The 19,693-nt window shown below is 39.8% G+C and overlaps 1 protein-coding gene across 10 annotated transcripts in view; it reads left to right on the plus strand.

Annotated features, from left to right (window-relative positions):
- lrba (LPS-responsive vesicle trafficking, beach and anchor containing) overlaps positions 1-19,693 on the plus strand; it is a 299,224-nt gene that overhangs the window by 207,611 nt on the left and 71,920 nt on the right. For all 10 annotated transcript variants that reach the window (XM_089132308.1, XM_089132310.1, XM_089132311.1 and 7 more), the window contains 4 exons: positions 5,988-6,105; positions 9,576-9,678; positions 12,462-12,577; positions 14,053-14,165. In XM_089132308.1, the coding sequence (XP_088988434.1) occupies positions 5,988-6,105; positions 9,576-9,678; positions 12,462-12,577; positions 14,053-14,165 (450 nt within the window). The remainder of the gene's footprint in view (positions 1-5,987; positions 6,106-9,575; positions 9,679-12,461; positions 12,578-14,052; positions 14,166-19,693) is intronic.

Genomic DNA, 19,693 nt, shown 5'->3' on the forward strand with positions numbered 1-19,693 from the left:
TCACTAATTTGCTCACACAAAAATCACTGCAAAAGATGATTTCAAACAGGTTTTATCGTAGTTTTCGTCCAACTCCATTGACTTGTATTGTATTCTGGGGGGGACAGAAACCGAAAATTGTCATGACAGCAGCATTTGTCTAAAAAACAATCCTAACCATTCTATTTCATCAGAAACGACCTTAAAACAGGGCTTTAATAGTAAAATACCGAACTTGTCCTTTGAAAAAGATGACATTTACCAATTAAAATTTGACTAATTTACATAACCAAATAAAAAAAATAGACCTATACAGGGACATGAAACAATGATATTTTGGTAATCTATTGAATGAACCAGTTCACTCGAATGAATTGGATTTTCTAAAAGAGGAGCAAGTAGCATGGTTTATAATTTCCTCAGATTAGACATTTAAAACAGTGATGTATTGCTTAGCCTCATTTCTCATAGATTCAAATAGATTAAAAAATGTAAATTAGATTCAGTATTTTAATTTAGCCTTGCAACTTAATTTTCTGCAACATCAAAACCACAATAACATCATGTACGGTTACTAGTTTACAGTTGAACAACCTTGAAATAAAATATAAAATAGTTTATATTGAAAGGCATCAAAATGTTAGATAGGAGAAGAAAATACTGGAAATCTCCAAAATCGCTTTCCCTGATCAAAATCTTTTTTTTTTTTTTTTTTGCATAACATTTCTCACAAAGTGAAACAAACACATATTTTTTTTTTCAGGCAGATAGAGAACTTGCATGTGCTCAATAAGTTTCATCACATTAGCTTATCTGTGACTGAAGATACTTTGAGTGTTACATTTTCCCTCTGTCTCATAAAAAATACCTTAAAGTTATTTTCTATATCTCTCAGATTGTGATGTGTTCTGTCAGTGATGTAAGCTTGGTGCTACAGTATATGTGTGTGCGCTTCCACACTACAGCTTCTTATTTACATGGCCAGTTGGTGTTAGAAACAGAAGGCCCTCTCCAATATCTACTCCCTTTTATTCCCATGAATTCTATCAAGTTTTCCAATATTGCATCTCCAGTGCACTCGGCTCTGAATGTTGATGTTGATGGATCACCCACTTCCTCCTCCTCATTAATTTCATCACCTTATCGCCCAGGCCACTTCATTTGACCAAAAGGTAATAATAAATGTCCCATTCGCAATCTTTAACACACTCAGCCAGGCGGAAACACTTAATAACAGCATACAAATTGAACTTCAATCCCCTCATTTTGCTCTGCAGATGCATAGGCACATTAAAAACCAACATCTTAGAGTACGAGTGCACTCTCTCACACACGTGTAATTGAATGCCATCGAATGCCAAGCTTCAAATTGAGCGTTATAATGCTCGTTTATTACACATTTTATAAGTGAGGATGGGGATTCTGTCAGCGGCGGGAGAGCCGTTTCCTTTTCCTCACTGCGAACGCCCTTATCACAGCTCAAACACAAGTGCACACTTTGCCCAACAGAGACTGCTATTCAGAGACTCATTTATCTTTCTGAGAGAGCGCTGGATAGTTCACTCGCTCTCTGTCTCACACTTGCTATCTTTGCTTTTTTTCTCTCCCGCTTCCTCCCCCCTCCCCGTCTTTTTTTGGCGTGGGGTGGGGGGGTATTTTCAATTAGATTTCATTCAATTCTGTCAGAGACGGAGCACATGCTCTCGAGCGCTGGTCCCTGGTGTGTGTCGCTTGGAGGATGTCGTTTGCACGCACAGGGTCCTTTGGCAGAGGGCAGAATGTCTGTTTGAGAGATGTGTCCCTCTTCATCTCAGACTCGTTTCAGCGGCTGACAGAGACAAATGACAGCACTCAGAAATGACTTGCTGCCTCTTGATCCTAACAGGTTGAGCGGTTTGAAATGACACACACATTCCCATTTCGACTTCAACCTTTTGTTGTCCGTTTGGCGTCAGTATCATGGCCTTGAAATTAAAACAATTTTTTGTCTTTTGACATGGATGGGAGAACATTTCATCCAGAACAAGTATAGACAAAATGGAATAAACAATTTATATCTGTAGAGAAGTGGCTTTAAACGTCTAAATGACCAAAAAGGCACTTTTTGCATTGGATCATTATTGAAGTGACAAAAAAAATTTCTTGTATGCTAAATGTTTGGCAACCATTCTTTTAACCCTAAAATGCAGCTTTTCATTTCTTAAACAACCATTTGGAAGACAATGCCAAGAATCAACGGACTCAAATTGTGAAAGTGGTTTTCACAGGGAGCATGAGGAATCATTTTCACACGTGATTTGGCCATAACTCCATTGAGAGTCTTTGGAAAAGGGCTGGAGTCGACTTTACAGAGTAGTTAGATTCTCCCGTTGTCAATGCAATATCTTGGTCAAAACTTAAAGGGTTAGTTCACCCAAAAATGAAAATTAAGTCATTAATTACTCACCCCCATGCTGTACCAACCCCTTAAGACCTTCATTCATCTTCGGGGCACAAATGAAGATATTTTTGATTAAATTTGAGAGGTAAATCACTACCACATAGGCACCCTAAGGGATTGAAACTTGGTGGCCCAGAAAGTCATTGAAGAAAATGTTTAAATATTCCATGTGACTACAGTGGCTCAAGTATAAGTTTATCAAGCGACGAGAATTACTTTTTGTGCGAAAAATAACGACTTTATTCGACTATTCCTTTTCTCCCTTCTGGGCCTGAGATGAGAGTTCAAGAGATTTCCACGACGCATGCGCGAGAACTGAACAAGACGTAGTGGAATAAGAACGCAGTTTTGCGCATGCGTCGTAGAAATCTCTTGAACTCTCGACTCAAAGGAATAGTCGAATAAAGTGTACAACTTTTTTTTGAGCAACAATCAAGAATACCGAGAGAGTTAATTACAAGGCTAGCACATGAGGTACAAGGTACATGAAGACGAAATATGATATTAGACGCACAACAGACCGTCATATCAGTCTACAGCATGTCAAGCCGAGGCACTGAATCATTGCTTTATTCCTTTGGGTCTGAGTAGACAGGAGTAAGATAAAGTGTGAACTATTGAAGTTCTTCTGGTATAGAGATGGAATGAAGCACAGGTTAAAGGTCGTCTTTTTAGTCAGCAAGATTTTATGGCCTGATGTTCATCTCCAGAAGCCCCTTTCAAGTGACTTTCATCTGAAAATAATTAGTGATGAGCTGTTTTTTTTTTTCTTGTATATACAATCTGATGTTTTCAATGGTGTAGAAATAATGGATATTTAATAGTTTTTTTTATTAACTCATTTTACCTATTTGCACATTTTTGATTACTACCGCGATTATCTAACTGACATATACTTGCAATAGCACAAGACTATGGCAAAGATTTAACCTTTTAAGTACACTATCCTTAATTAATTTAAGCATCACAACGCTGATTTGGTAATCCGTGGAAACCGAATTTTGTGGAAACTGTGATACTATTTTTCCGAATTCTCTGAATATTTATCAGTTGTATTGGCTAGAATTTGATTACTGGTCCATATCCCTACTTGAAGGTGGGTTCTTTTCTCTTTTGACTTGGGCCTCTAAACTAGCACTTTATACCCATGCTTAATAGTTAATAGGGCTGGGTAATAAATATAGATTTCTCGATATTAATCGATTCTCATTTTTACGAACCGATATCGATAAGAATCGATTAGTCATCCTGTTTCATTTGAACGAATGGATCATTGTATCGCGGCTGCGCGCATCCAAAAAAAATTTGTAATAATCTTCGTCCTTTCTTACTATTGATATGAAACAAAGTCTCAAATTTCAAATTACGTCCATTTTCTTTAGAAATTCAAAAACATAAATAACATTTTGGCGCTATGGCGTGAGATCGCTCTGGCGCAGCTCAGAGGCAGCAGCGCTGATCTCTCTTCCGGCTTAATAATACCAATCAAAGCGCGAAATAAACATGAATGAGCATCTGAAAGTGTGTTAAAAGATAGAGTACAACTTATCGAAATCCGTATCATGTCGCATTGATTCGCTCAATCAGCGTTTCAACCGTGGAAAGACGTCAACAGCTTGTAATCAATCTCATGTATCGTCATATTTACCTCAGAAAACCCACATAAACTCGTTAGTCAGCTAGAAAAAAATAACTCTAGAGAGGAGCATTTTGCTAAATATATACACCATATTACATATGCATTATAATCTTAATTTTCTTCAATATTGAATCCATATTTGAATAAATCTGGCAAGTTTTTATGACAGCCACCATTTAAATGTTTATATTTCACATAATCTTCTTATTATAAAAATAAGTAAAAGTGTAATTAGGCTAATGAAGCCTAGTAGGCTACAACTAGATTCCCATAGTTCACAGCATTAGTTAAGAGATTTGATTTCCTTGAGAAAATTTGCCATTTATTGTAACTGATATCCAAAATAATCAAAATTGAATCGAATCGAATTGCAAGCTTGTGAATCGGAATCGAATCGAATTGTGAAATTTGGGTCGACACCCAGCCCTAATAGTTAATATTTGCTTTGACTCTTTTCACTCCTTCCATTTAGAATGGCAGGTAATGATCAGGTCGTGAAGTGTGTGTTATATTATGATTTTGTGCTGAGTGGGTGGTGGGCGGGTGGTTGGGGGTCTCTTGCAGCATTAACACTCCTTACATGGGGTTAATTTCATTACCAGTCCATCGCAGCTGCTAATACACAATACAAATAGACAGATGAAGTTCCTCGATTACACTTGTGCAAGTGGATTACATCTTTATGACCCTGTCCGTAATCTCTCTGCTGTAATAAACTCCTCCATGCTCAAACTTCTCCATGATACCTTGGTTAGGTAGCGCATCAGATATCACATTAATGGTGCGGTTTCCATACCAACCGCCTGACAGAGGGGAGATGAAGAAGATAAATAGGAGAGCATGGCCGTCTCACATGCCGCTTGTCAGGGAGTTTGCGGTGGCGAACGGCAGCGTTACCGGGGCGGTGGAACAACCTTAATCCACATTTAATTGAACTCCGGAGACTTTGAAGTGAGTCTGCAGAGCAGACAGGAGCAGTGACATTGCTCTCAGCACACAGCACAGCTGCTGCCCCCTCTTTCTCTCTTCTTCCCTTTCTCTCATTAATGAGTGCATATCAGTGTTAGCCTTGCTACTGGAAGATCTGAATGCCTGATAAACTCAGCTGTTTATCCGCCCTAATCAGAGCCCCACAGATCAGGTGTGGTGGTCTCTTTCTCCTCTTTCTGTCCTAACAACCAATCTGTAATAAAGCTAAGTTAGAAATGAGTAGAGTCTTAAGTTAAGACTAGTGTTTGGCATAGCTGAGCATCTGTGAATGCAAAATTATACTACAGTTGTCTCGGTCGTCTCTCAAATAACCTGGATCAGGGCTATCTGCGATATTTGGAAGCCTAATTTGGTTCCGTCCATCAAGAACCAGAAAAAAATCTGCAGAAACATATTGTAAAATGTGACGTCAGCAAAAATAAGTGTATTGTCTGTCCCTTTTCTGCAAAAATGTATGCGTTTATGTATTATACAAATAAATGTACAATTTATATGTAGAAATGTATAATTAACAATAATATTTTTTTTCGACATTTCTTGAAGAATTGTTTTTAACATTTCTTGCATTTTCTGAACAATGAAGTATGATGATTGTGCAGCAGCAACGCATGATAAAACCATTCCTCGCTCACACCAACTTGAAGGGCAAATACTGATAGATTTCCAGTTCTCTTGGTACTGATTACCTTTTAGTGAACTGTGGCCTTCCTGCTCCCCTTTAGTGCGTGTCTGAATGGGGCTCATTTTAGCGCTTAAAGCATCTCTTTTTCATGAGGACTGATCAATAATACACATTAATCCTGCGCTGCAACCCTGAGCATGAGCTGTGGGTGATAAATGAACTAAAACCTTCCCTCTGCCCTGCTGTTTTCTCACTCATATTCCATTTATTTTTTAGATTTATCTGATCAGTTGTCTTTGTTTGTGTCTCCTGGACAGATTTTAGCCTACACAGAGGGTTTGCATGGGAAATGGCAGTTCACAGAGATCAGAGCGATTTTCTCTCGCCGCTATTTGCTACAGAACACAGCGCTGGAAGTCTTCATGGCCAACAGGAGTAAGCTGTTCTGGAAAATGTATTTTTTTGAGGAGATCACATTGAGGAGGATACACATATATATATATATATATATATATATATATATATACATATACATATACTGTGTATATATATATATATATACATATACTGTATATATATTAGGGCTGTCAAAGGATTAATCGCGAATGATCGCATCCAAAATAAATGTTTGTGTTTACATAATATATGCGGGTGCACTGTGTATAATTATTTTATATATAAAAATGCACACACATGCTTGTATATATTTAAGAAATATTTTCATGTGTATACTGTATACTGTATAAATTATATATAAATATAAATATTTTATATAGAAATATTTTTTTCTTAAATATACATGCATGTGTGTGTATTTATATATATATATATATATATATATATATATATATATATATACAAAATAATTATACTGTGACGATCTGCGGCTGGAGTGCCCGCTTGAGCCTTTGGGGGGCACTCCTTCCTAGTTTATTGTTTTATTCATGTTTTACCCTGGACTGATTATGGTTTATTTCATGCACCTGTGTTTTATCATCTTGTTTAGTTCACCTGATTTAAGCCCTGTGTTTCTGCCCTGTCTTGGTTGGTTGTTGTATTTATGTGTGCTACGTTGGTGCTTTCACGTCTCTCGAGTCTTGTTTCTAGTGTCTTGTTTTAAGTTTGTTTAATAAAGCTACACTGCGTTTGGACCCAGCCTCAGCTCTGTTTCTCCGCACGACGTCACAGAACAACCAACCTCAATATGGGTCCAGCAGTCGTCAGCAACCGGGCTATGACAGAATACCTGTCGTCAGTCTTGCAAGAGGGCCGGTCTGTCCAAAGGTACGCGAAGGAGTTCCTGTCCATTAGCAGTGTGGGAGCGCGCCGCAGGAGGAGGAGAAGGAGGACTCGTTTGGTTCGCCAGGCCCCGGTGAGCGTGCCCAGACTCCTCGCCCTGCCGGCCCCGCCTCTGCGCCTCGCCCTGCCGGCCCCGCCTCTGCGCCTCGCCCTGTCGGCCCCGCCTCTGCGCCTCGCTCTGCCTGCGCCCTTCAGGCTCCGGGAGGCCTTTCCTGTGCCCGTTCGCCACCCAGGGGCTCCTCCCGTGAATTTCCCCAAGTATTTTTTGGGGGGGGGCAGTAGGTACCCTGTGAGGGCCATGGAGGCGATGCAGACATGGGCCTCGCCTCGTCCTGCTCCGCCCTGGCCTTCGCCTCTTCCTGCTCCGCCCTGGTCTCTTCCTGCTCTGCCCTGGCCTCTGCCTCGTCCTGCTCCGCCCTGGCCTCTGCCTCGTCCTGCTCCGCCCTGGCCTCTGCCTCGTCCTGCTCCGCCCTGGCCTCTGCCTCGTCCTGCTCCGCCCTGGCCTCTGCCTCGTCCTGCTCCGCCCTGGCCTCTGCCTCGTCCTGCTCCGCCCTGGCCTCTGCCTCGTCCTGCTCCGCCCTGGCCTCTGCCTCGTCCTGCTCCGCCCTGGCCTCCGCCTCGTCCTGCTCCGCCTTGGTCTCCGGCCCAGTCTGGTATGCCCATGCTCTGCGGCCCAGGCCCGCATTGGCTACCTCCTGGTCCTGTTCCCCTGCACGGGCCTGGCCCTCCGTCCCTCCCCCGGGATCACCTTCACTCTGCCCCCCGCCTGGATCGTTCTAGGAGCGTCTGGAAGCCGCTCCTTAGAGGGGGGGTTATGTGACGATCTGCGGCTGGAGTGCCCGCTTGAGCCTTTGGGGGGCACTCCTTCCTAGTTTATTGTTTTATTCATGTTTTACCCTGGACTGATTATGGTTTATTTCATGCACCTGTGTTTTATCATCTTGTTTAGTTCACCTGATTTAAGCCCTGTGTTTCTGCCCTGTCTTGGTTGGTTGTTGTATTTATGTGTGCTACGTTGGTGCTTTCACGTCTCTCGAGTCTTGTTTCTAGTGTCTTGTTTTAAGTTTGTTTAATAAAGTTACACTGCGTTTGGACCCAGCCTCAGCTCTGTTTCTCCGCACGACGTCACAGAACAACCAACCTCAATATGGGTCCAGCAGTCGTCAGCAACCGGGCTATGACAGAATACCTGTCGTCAGTCTTGCAAGAGGGCCGGTCTGTCCAAAGGTACGCGAAGGAGTTCCTGTCCATTAGCAGTGTGGGAGCGCGCCGCAGGAGGAGGAGAAGGAGGACTCGTTTGGTTCGCCAGGCCCCGGTGAGCGTGCCCAGACTCCTCGCCCTGCCGGCCCCGCCTCTGCGCCTCGCCCTGCCGGCCCCGCCTCTGCGCCTCGCCCTGTCGGCCCCGCCTCTGCGCCTCGCTCTGCCTGCGCCCTTCAGGCTCCGGGAGGCCTTTCCTGTGCCCGTTCGCCACCCAGGGGCTCCTCCCGTGAATTTCCCCAAGTATTTTTTGGGGGGGGGCAGTAGGTACCCTGTGAGGGCCATGGAGGCGATGCAGACATGGGCCTCGCCTCGTCCTGCTCCGCCCTGGCCTTCGCCTCTTCCTGCTCCGCCCTGGTCTCTTCCTGCTCTGCCCTGGCCTCTGCCTCGTCCTGCTCCGCCCTGGCCTCTGCCTCGTCCTGCTCCGCCCTGGCCTCTGCCTCGTCCTGCTCCGCCCTGGCCTCTGCCTCGTCCTGCTCCGCCCTGGCCTCTGCCTCGTCCTGCTCCGCCCTGGCCTCTGCCTCGTCCTGCTCCGCCCTGGCCTCTGCCTCGTCCTGCTCCGCCCTGGCCTCTGCCTCGTCCTGCTCCGCCCTGGCCTCCGCCTCGTCCTGCTCCGCCTTGGTCTCCGGCCCAGTCTGGTATGCCCATGCTCTGCGGCCCAGGCCCGCATTGGCTACCTCCTGGTCCTGTTCCCCTGCACGGGCCTGGCCCTCCGTCCCTCCCCCGGGATCACCTTCACTCTGCCCCCCGCCTGGATCGTTCTAGGAGCGTCTGGAAGCCGCTCCTTAGAGGGGGGGTTATGTGACGATCTGCGGCTGGAGTGCCCGCTTGAGCCTTTGGGGGGCACTCCTTCCTAGTTTATTGTTTTATTCATGTTTTACCCTGGACTGATTATGGTTTATTTCATGCACCTGTGTTTTATCATCTTGTTTAGTTCACCTGATTTAAGCCCTGTGTTTCTGCCCTGTCTTGGTTGGTTGTTGTATTTATGTGTGCTACGTTGGTGCTTTCACGTCTCTCGAGTCTTGTTTCTAGTGTCTTGTTTTAAGTTTGTTTAATAAAGCTACACTGCGTTTGGACCCAGCCTCAGCTCTGTTTCTCCGCACGACGTCACATATACACAGTGCACCCACATATTAAACACAAACTTTTATTTTGGATGCGATTTATCGAGATTAATCGTTTGACTGCCAGGCAATAAAAAAATTATGCATTTAATTATTTCATTTTAAAAATGTTTTACACATTTGAGTTTTTATCGTGACTCCTTTAAAACAGTTCAACAGAAATTCTACTATTTATTTACACACAGTGAATGAAGTGTGTTAAATTCTCACTCCTCCCTACAGCGGCGATCATGTTCAACTTCCCAGATGCGGCTACAGTGAAAAAGGTGGTGCACTGTCTCCCCAGAGTTGGAGTCGGCACGAATTTTGGCCTTCCTCAAACCAGGTATGTTCTGCATTTCAGCTCTTTAAAATACCTGTAGAAAGCTATCCATTCACATTCATCTCACTGACACTTGCACAACTTGTGTGGGACCTCCCGGAAGTACAGTATGTGATATGGACAAAAAAATACACAAACATCACAATGTTTTGATCAATATTGGAACACGATTTTGAAACAATATTCGGTCCCACTTTATCTTAAGTGGCTTTAAGTACTATGTACTTGCATTGAAATTAATAATTTGATGCAATGGAGTTATTGTGTACGTACATGCTTTTACATTGTACTTATATTTTAAAAATACCTGCATGTAATTACAGCTGTAATTAATTTATGTTATTATGTTTTGTAATTAAACAGTTGACCCGTCCTTTACACCTTAACTCATTCTTAAACCGACCCATACCGCACACACCTGACCCTAACCGTACCTGTATCACATCTCAGTGGCAGCAAAAGTGTTTTACAATACAACCTGAGCAAAATGAGTACATTGTGCTTATTTATCGATGGGAGTACATAGTAATTAAAGCCACTTAATATAAAGTGGGACCCAATATTCCCTTACATACTGGTATGTATAATTTTATTTTGAAGCTGGCTTTATTGATGAGACTTGTGTGCACCATGTCTTTGCATAAATACTATACTGTATGACGACATCAGTTATTTCTTAATGCCATTTTGAACTCTCTTCATATCTTGTGCAGTTTGCAAATGCCTGTATTATGGCACATTTTTGTTCAACTGGTTTAGAATGTGTGTGTAAACATGCGCTAGACGGACGTCTTTAACCGGTGCGCTTGCGTCTTTTGACATGGCGTTCAACCTGCGCCTTTTTTTTAACTGCAAAAACGCATTCTATATGAATATCATTTACTCTGTTTTGCCACAGCAATAGTTTTAACAGGCCTTGCAAATTACCTGGCTCCATTATACATCTTCTCTCTTGTATCCAAAATTATCCTTCCTTGAATTCACCTTCCCTGTTTCTGTGTTTTCTTCGAACTCATAACGCTAAACGCACTCTATTCATCTTGCATAGTGCTTGTGGGAAAAATCCTGTTTTCTGCAGTTTCAGAATCGCGTGTGCTCACACTTTCCTGATTTTATCATAAATTTTGAATTACCACACAGCCCTACTTTCTGACATCTTTGCTCATGGTCGCTCAGTTCGCACTTGCAATCTGTTGGCCAAGCATTTGCGGACTTTAGTATGTTTCTGGCCTAACACTGCTTGTTTGTATGTGTTAATGTGTGTATGGTGTGGGGGTGGCTGTAACACTGCCTAATTACCTTCACACAAACACAATTCACATCATTTATTTATCTCCCCAACTGAGAAATAAATACAGGGGCCAGTGCAAAGCCTGCAGGGCAGACTGGGAACACAGGAAACACACACACGCAGTTGTATTTCAGCCAAAGAAAAGTTGATTTAGACAAGTGAAATTCCATAACAATACCTTTCTAAATCAGGGTTCTTAGTAACATTCACTGAAACTACATAACTATACGGTAATATAATGGGTAACATAATATAGTGGATATTGATTCCTCACATGGCTCTCGGTGTCTCTGACCTGGTCAGAGAGGTTTTTGTGTGGCTATTTACCAATACGAACCGCCCTCTCCCACCATGAATTCACGTATACCCTTCTTCTAACATTCGTGTGACATATCCTTTGCGGTGTTACAGCGTTGCCTCTGTGTTAGGAGGGGCAAAGGGCAGTGGAAACTTCAGAGAGGCCTAATGACTGTAATCACGCTGGGTGACAGTGATGAATTCTCTAATTTCGCTTTGTTTTAATTGGATGGAGAGTCATTTATTTTAGTGTCCACATATTTGCTTGCACTGTGCATGTTCATTTAACAGGTTCCCACATTACCCATGATGCCATTGTGTGTCTGTTCATATTTGGATGTAGGATATTCTGTATTCTAGAAGAGTTTTTTTGTATTGATTTTGATTGGCATAGCGATATATCATATAACAGAACTGGAATGTTTCACTGTTTGTATTAGTCCTCTAGAATTTGAATTTTGGCTTATCGTGGTAAGTATTTTCATTGGAGCAAAATATCAAATCATAATGTGTCTATTATTTATGCTAATGTTGTATGAATTTCCCATATATTTCAAGGTATTTTTTTCTATTTTAGAGGTTATGTGTGAATGGAATCCACTGTTGAAATGAAACTTTTCTAGCAGTGTTGCATCTTCTTAAGCCAGCAAAATCATGTAAAAGTCCCGAATTGATGTATTGTGGGAACATAGCCATAGGATTTGAGAAGTGTTTGAGCACGAACAAGGTTGCATTGTGAAAAATGTTGAAGCCAATCGCAAATACTGTAGTAATTGCGGTAATTACTTTGTGTCGTTTTTGTGTAAGCCTTTGACATGGGATTCAAAAATCCTAATCGTCAAAGTGGATAGATGCTGAAACAAGAGACTTTTCTCTGTCCTAGTGATAAAGAAATTAGTCAATGTCAATGTCAATGTCATCTTTATTTGTATAGCACTATTAAAACAACACAAGTTGACCAATGTGCTTTACATTCAATAGTCAATAGATTACTTGATCAGTTTGAGGTTCTCTTACTATATTTCCATCAAATTGTTAAAATAAATATTTTCATTTACTGAATTTTATGTTTACTGATAACAAATACTTTATTTTATATTTTAAAATGTATTTTAATGTCATTAAATGGTATATTGCAAATCAACTGATTTCAGGTTTGTCTTTGAATTTTTGAATATGTTTTTTCTTTCTCTGATAGACGGATTTCTCTGGCCAGCCCGAAACAGCTCTACAAGGCCGCCAACATGACCCAGCGTTGGCAAAGACGAGAGATCTCCAACTTTGAGTACCTCATGTTCCTCAACACCATTTCAGGTAAAAATCAATGATACCTGAATGCTCACCATCACCAGACGTTCTCCAAACATTAACTCAGCTAATGTACTAATGAATGAATAACATCTCCATATGACACAACAAGCAACAAAAGTCAACTCTTCCATGTTAATCTGAGTTTCTGTTTTGCTGTATTGGGCCACATAGTCTCACCCACACTGAAACCCCATTGGACCAAAGCCAATGGTATATCGTCATGTCTTTAGGACATAGAGTTAGACAACTAATAAAGACTGGAAAGGAATTTGGACAAATACTAAAGGCCCCGTCTCTAAAACTAAAACTAATAGATGTTAACTGCACCCTGTAGACTGACAAATAATGGGTGTAGAAACAATTTTCTAATTTAAAAATTGCTAGTAAATTTATTATAATTGACAATTACAAAGTAACAGCAAGTAACACATCAAAGTGAATGTGACATTTTAAAGTAGAAAATGTTAAGTAGTTTTTTCTTGTAAAATGTACAATAATTTTTGTATCATTTTACAACTTCGCATAATAATTTAGTGTGACTCTATTTAAAGGGCTGTAATTAAAGGAATAGTTCACTTTTAAAAAAAAAAATTGCTGATAATTTACTCACCCCCATGTCATCCAATTTATCCATATCATTCTTTGTTCAGTCGAAAATAAATTAAGGTTTTTGATGAAAACACTCCAGGATTTTTCTCCATATAATGCATTTTACTGGGCACCAAGGTTCAAGGTCCAAAAGACAGTTTCAGTGCAAACTGTTCGAAGGGCTTTAAACGATTCCAGACGTTGAATAATGGTCTTATCAAGTGAAACGATCGCTCAATGTTAAAAAAATAACAAAGTTTAAGTTTTATAAGCTCAAATCCTCGCCTTGCTCTGTTCTGTGATGCGCGTTCGTGACTTTCCTGTTCGAACTCTATCGTCAAAATGAACGAAGCTTTTTTCGAGTCATTTGGTTCATTCAACGAACGAAATTAACGAATTGACTCGGAAAAAGATTCGTTCATTTTGATGAACGAGTTCGAACAGGAAAGTCACGAACGTGGATCACAGAACAGAAACAAGGTGAGAATTTGACCTTATAAAAACTTAAACTTTGTTATTTTTTTTTTTAAATGAATGATCGTTTCGCTTGATAAGACCCTTATTCATCATCTAGAATCATTTAAAGCCCTTTCAACAGTTTGCAGTTTGCACTGAAACTGTCTTTTGGACCTTGAACTGTTTGGTGGCCAGTAAAATGCATTATATGGAGAAAAATCCTGCATAGTTTTCATCAAAAACCTTAATTTCTATTCCACTGAAGAAAGAAAGACATGAACATCTTGAATAACATGGAGGTGAGTAAATTATTAGCAAAAGTTTTTTTTTTTTTTAAAGTGAACTACTTATTTAAGGGACATGATGATGTGAAATCATGGTCATGACAAAGGTAACAAGACTCAAGGAAATGTGTTTTGACACTTGTGTTTCAGGCCGTACATTTAATGATTTGAACCAGTATCCTGTGTTCCCCTGGGTAATCACCAACTACGACAGTGAAGATCTTGATCTCACCCTGCCCAGTAACTACAGAGATCTGTCTAAGGTAAACACATGACCACTCTGAGCCAACAACTCAACTCCTGTAATTTCAAACACTGAAGTTTTAAAAACACAAATACACAGGAGTATTTGAGTGGAAACCCCGTCCGGCAGCTTTAACGATGAGGCTGAGCCTGATAGACAGACGTAACTGTCTAGCGAGTAAGGGAACGACTGCCGCTGTAGACTCATCACTGTGAGTCTGACCGTACATGTAGTAAAGCGTTTGCGGCCGCGTGCGCGTCACCTCATGCCAGGCACCCTCAACCGCAGACAAGTCAGATAATGGGTCCGTGTCTCTCCTCCTCCCCTCTCCCCCTCAATCAACCCCCAGAAGCCCCCTACATCCCGCCTCTCACCTCCTCCCCCATTCCCGTTAGCCAGCCAGCCTCCCTAAGGAGCTAATTAATGAGCGTAGTAGTACTTGAGCTAACCACATAGACAGACTGACACAGCTCGCTGCTGGGAACACCAAACCTGCCTTTGTCTCTCTCAGTCTCTCGCTCAATACGTAGGTATCTTAAATTGTATCACACCATTTGAAGGCAGCTCAGGAGGATTTATATCTTTGGCCGATAACTTTTTTGTTTGTCTCTTCCTGATTCAACAGTATCAATCGCACGAACTGTTCATACACTAATTTCTTTTAAATACAGAAATGTTGTGGCCAGTCACGTCGATGCTTATACTGAAGAGTAAGGTGGCTCAATGTTTGATATAATCCATTCTTGATATACATCTACAGTAAAATTACTACAATTCAATGGCTGCGAATTAGATGTACACTAACGTTCAAAAGTTTGGGATCAGTAAGACTACTAAGTATCTCATCTAGTCAGTGTCTTGTGCACCAAGGATGACCAAGACTATTCTTTTTCAGTTTTCAATTTTCATTTTCAGCATCATTTATCCAGTCTCAGTGTCACATGATCGGTTGGAAATCATTCTCATTTGCTGATATGGTGTTCAAGTAACATTTCTTATTATAAATATTGAAAATGGTTGTGTTGCCTAATTTTTTTGTGGAACCTGAGATACATTTATTTCAGGATTCTTTGATTAATTTAAAGTAAAAATTAAAAACTTTTTAACAATTTTGATAAGTTTAATGCATCCTTGCTGAATAAGATTATACATATTTGAAATACCACATATTTTACCCAATTGTGTTTACTTTAATTAAAAAAAAGAAAAGAAATTGTTATATTGGATGTAGGATATTGACAGATTTTTAATTCGACTGAAGTGTCTACTTGCATTAATCTCTCTTGTTTCTGTAGTAGTGCAGCATGTTAAGCATCTATATTTTAATTTAGTCATAACATTAGTTTTAAATACTATTCCAAAGGTTTAGTATGGACCCAACTGTTTAATAAATGTGTAATCATACATGAGATACATAAGATTAGATATGCTGTGTCTTAAATTATAGTATAGCATGTTACAACACTGTAAAAATGCGTGTAAGGAATTAACTGTCTAGATCAGGTGACTATATTCGTTATTCAAAAGGAGAAACCGAAAGAAGGATATACAAGATATTAGAAACGTAAACAAAGCAGTGCTTGCGTATCATTTTGAATATCAGTAATGTTGATAATTTTCTTCATTTTAAGCTGCTCGTGTTGTCATCAAAAATATTCACCTTCTGGAATGTTCGGGTTGGATAACATAACGTCTTGACTTTCTTGCTCTCCTTCATTACTTTCACTTTAAAGGTCCCGTTCTTCGCTATTCCATTTTTTCAAACTTTAGTTAGTGTGTAATGTTGCTTTTAGAGCATAAATAATACCTGTAAAATTATAAAGCTCAAATTTCAATGCCTAGCGAGATATTTTATTTAACAGAAGTCCCCTTTCAAAGCATACAGCAAACAGCCTGTTTGGACTACATCCCACTACTTCCTTTTTTAATGACGTAACTAGAACAGTTTTTTGACTAATCTCCACCCAGAGGAATAGAGAGCCTAAGTCCCTCCCCTTCCGGTTGACCTCCATGGGACCTTATTTCAGAAAAATATTGAATGGTAGTCAATGGCGAGAGACAGCAAATATTTTGATCTCGTTTGAATTGTGTCCTGAATTACACATATGATGTTTGTCAATTTAAAAGGTACATTTTAAAGTAAAGAAAGTCGCAGTTTGATGTAAAACCGTTGAGGTATAAGACTGTGAAAATACGTAATTACAAAGACTACAAACCCCAAAGGCGCACATTTTCTCTCAATGAATGAAGCTAACTTTACTGAGGCTAATGTCTGTCATTGTTTCCATAGTCTCACGTTATAATCGTAACGTTACGCCATCATACCTGAGTGTTTTGTACCAGACTGCACACACACGAGCAGTGGATCTCACTTGTTGTTTCACTTCCCGGGAGATGTAGTTCATAGAGCGATTTTCACATAAAACTAAATGTTACTCTTCTGTTTTATGACAAACTGTGACGTTTTTGACTTTCAGAATTATATTTTAAATTGACAAACATCATACGTGTAATTGAGGGCACAGTTCAGACGGAATAAAAAGATAAGTTGTCTCTCGCCATTGACTACCATTCATATTTTTTTCCGAAATAAGGTCCCATGAGCCGGAAGTGGAGGGGCGGGACTCAGGCTCTCTATACACAAAAAGGGGGCGTGATCTTGTTGCGTTGCCACGGAGAAGAAGCACTTCAGATGCGCATGCATCTCCTATTTATGGTAAGAGGCGTGACCTTTCCGGGCAACGTGCGATAAGCTGCTGTCGAATCACAACACAGGATCCACTGGCACAATCAGAACTCGTTACGTTTTTCTGAAGGAAGGACTTCATAGAGCAAGGAAGTCATCGGGCCGTTTTTTTGAACAGTGAAAACAGCCGTATACAGATAAGTAAATTGTGTGAAAAATACTGTGTTTTTTACACGCGAAACATGAACACGTTATATCGCACACTATAAACACAATTAAAGCTTCAAAAAAGCATGAAGAACGGGACCTTTAATTCTCGTGCAACTAGTTCCTAGAAATTCTAGAAATTCTCGTTCCACTCTCACCGACGGCCCCAATGGCGATTCGTGTGGAACACACTTCTAAAACTAGCCTGGCAGATGCTCGCCGACGCACACTTTCTTGGTGTGTTCCGGACTAAATTTTGGTTGCTTTTCCTCTAATCCACATTGCAGCTATTCAAACAAGGACCGTGTTCTCCTGAATCAGGACGCAGACCCAAATACTCCAGGCTAGTGAATCGAGGTTGTTCCGCTGGTTGATCATTCTGTGGTCCTGACCTTGGTCTAATTGCAATCGATTATTGTGTGGCAGGTTTACCTCTGAACTATCAATAGCTGCTTTGCTGAAGTGACCGTGATTAACCAGGATTAGTCAGAACATGCTATTCCAGTCTGATCTGTTTTGTCCTGATGATGATGATTATTATCATTTTAATTAAATGCATTTCACTTATGTTTGTATCTCAAAACCAGTGTGTTGAAGAGATCCTTTCTCAGTTTAGACCTGATTAATATTTAATGTCAAGTGCTGGGGGGGACTCCTCCAAAAGAATGCTCTTTACTTGCATTACACCATTTGGGTAATTGAGTAGTAGGACAAAAGTTGTGTTTTAAAACGCCTCCACCCTCAAACTTCACTTTAAAAGTGCTTGTGAAATCTTGCCAGTCACTGCCTCAAAAATGACCATCAATTTCATGTAATGGTGGCCAATGGAGGGAGGATAGAGGATTACTTTTAGAGCTCAGATGATCGAACGAGTGTCCACTCTGACCCAAAATGGCAGAATAAATCAGTTCTAAGAGACAGGAAAACAAAGGACTGAGAGATAATGGAAGATGCATTTCTGTGCAAAAACAACCGTGATGTTTCGGAAGTCACCCTTACTGTCTTCAGTCTGAGATCATTACTCACGTATTGCTCTCCAGTGGAGGTTTATGTGTATGATGCTATCTGTGTCTCCTGCGTTGTTTTACCAATTCGCCATACAGTATGTGTGTGTGTGTATGTGTATATATATATATATATATATATATATATATATATATATATAATGGATATAATTATAATATTTTATCGGTGTCTTCTGCGTTGTTTTACCAATTCACCATACAGTATATGTATGTATATATATATATATATATATATATATATATATATATATATATATATATTGTTTATTGGATAATATAAAATTAATCAACTTTGTGAATAGACTGTAATCATCTATCTCATATCCATCTATAATATAAAATATGTGTGTATGTGTAGTAAGCTAACAATGTCTTGTAAGTTTTCCTCTGTTAGAGTGGCAGTCTGGTCTCATTGATAATATGTAGGTATTAATAAACAACTTTTACAGGAACAAAACATACATTTTTGCACATTTGGATAGATTCTGAAATGTACAATATGGATGTATTGACAGTATTTAAACAATAATATGTACTAAAGAAACTTAAAATATTTACTAATATTTATTTAATTATCATACATATTTCTATATTTGTCATTATACCATTTCATAGATTCTTTTTAGATCCAGTAACCCTACCCCAAAACATAACCATTTTATAGAGAATATAAAAATAATATATGGAGAAAAAAAAACGTATGAAAATGAAAATTTCAGTAACAAAGCAGCATTAAAAATATATTTTGAACTGCTAATCCCACTCCTATCTCTCTAATCCTACCCATAACCATTTCTTAAAAAATATGTACAGTTATAAAGAGAAGCATAACTGACAATCAAGTGTAATCACAATAATTTATTCATTGCAAAAATGTTAAAAGCGGTAACAAAAGTAGCCCAAATGATGATGTGTTACAGTCGCAGTCCTCTCTGGTGGTATACAATAGTTTTGTATGAGGTACAGAGCAGAATTTAAGTTATTAATCGCTGAAAATCTTATCCCAATCCACTCATTAAAATGCACATCAACCAAAACATGTCACAATCTGTGACAAAGCCAATGAGAGCCAGTAAGCGTTTGATATCACTCCCGTAAAGCTTCTTAAGGCAGCATATTTTTACATTTACAGTCGCTGCTAAGAATGAAGATAAATATCACTGGATAAAGGCTTGAATTTGAGTCCTGTTCCTTGAAATTACAGAAATTGCAATAGAGTGATTGAGTGATTTGTGAATTGGTTGCATTCTGGTGCATTTTATGGTTTTATCCTATATTTTGAGAAAATGCCCTTAGTGTTAAAAAATAATGGTTAAACAATTACTGAAATGCTATTAGTTTTAAGTTTTTAAAGTGTAGTGTTGTTTAACATTATGCAAATCATTCGAAACAAGTTTGCAGCAGAGGTTACACAGAACAGAACAAAATGTGATAATTTCATATTAAATAGATGAGTAACTTGCGTTTAATAAATGCGACTGAAAACATAATACCATTGCTATGACAGTTAAATACAATAGAACCATAATGCCACTATTTTGATATTCATAAATAAGGATTCATACACATTTGTACTTTCAAAGACAGTTAATAAGATATGCAATGTTGTGAAAACGCTTCTTAAAAGTG

Source organism: Pimephales promelas, chromosome 6, assembly GCF_988280905.1.
Source record: "Pimephales promelas chromosome 6, fPimPro1.hap1.1, whole genome shotgun sequence".
NCBI classification, from domain to species: Eukaryota; Metazoa; Chordata; class Actinopteri; order Cypriniformes; family Leuciscidae; genus Pimephales; species Pimephales promelas.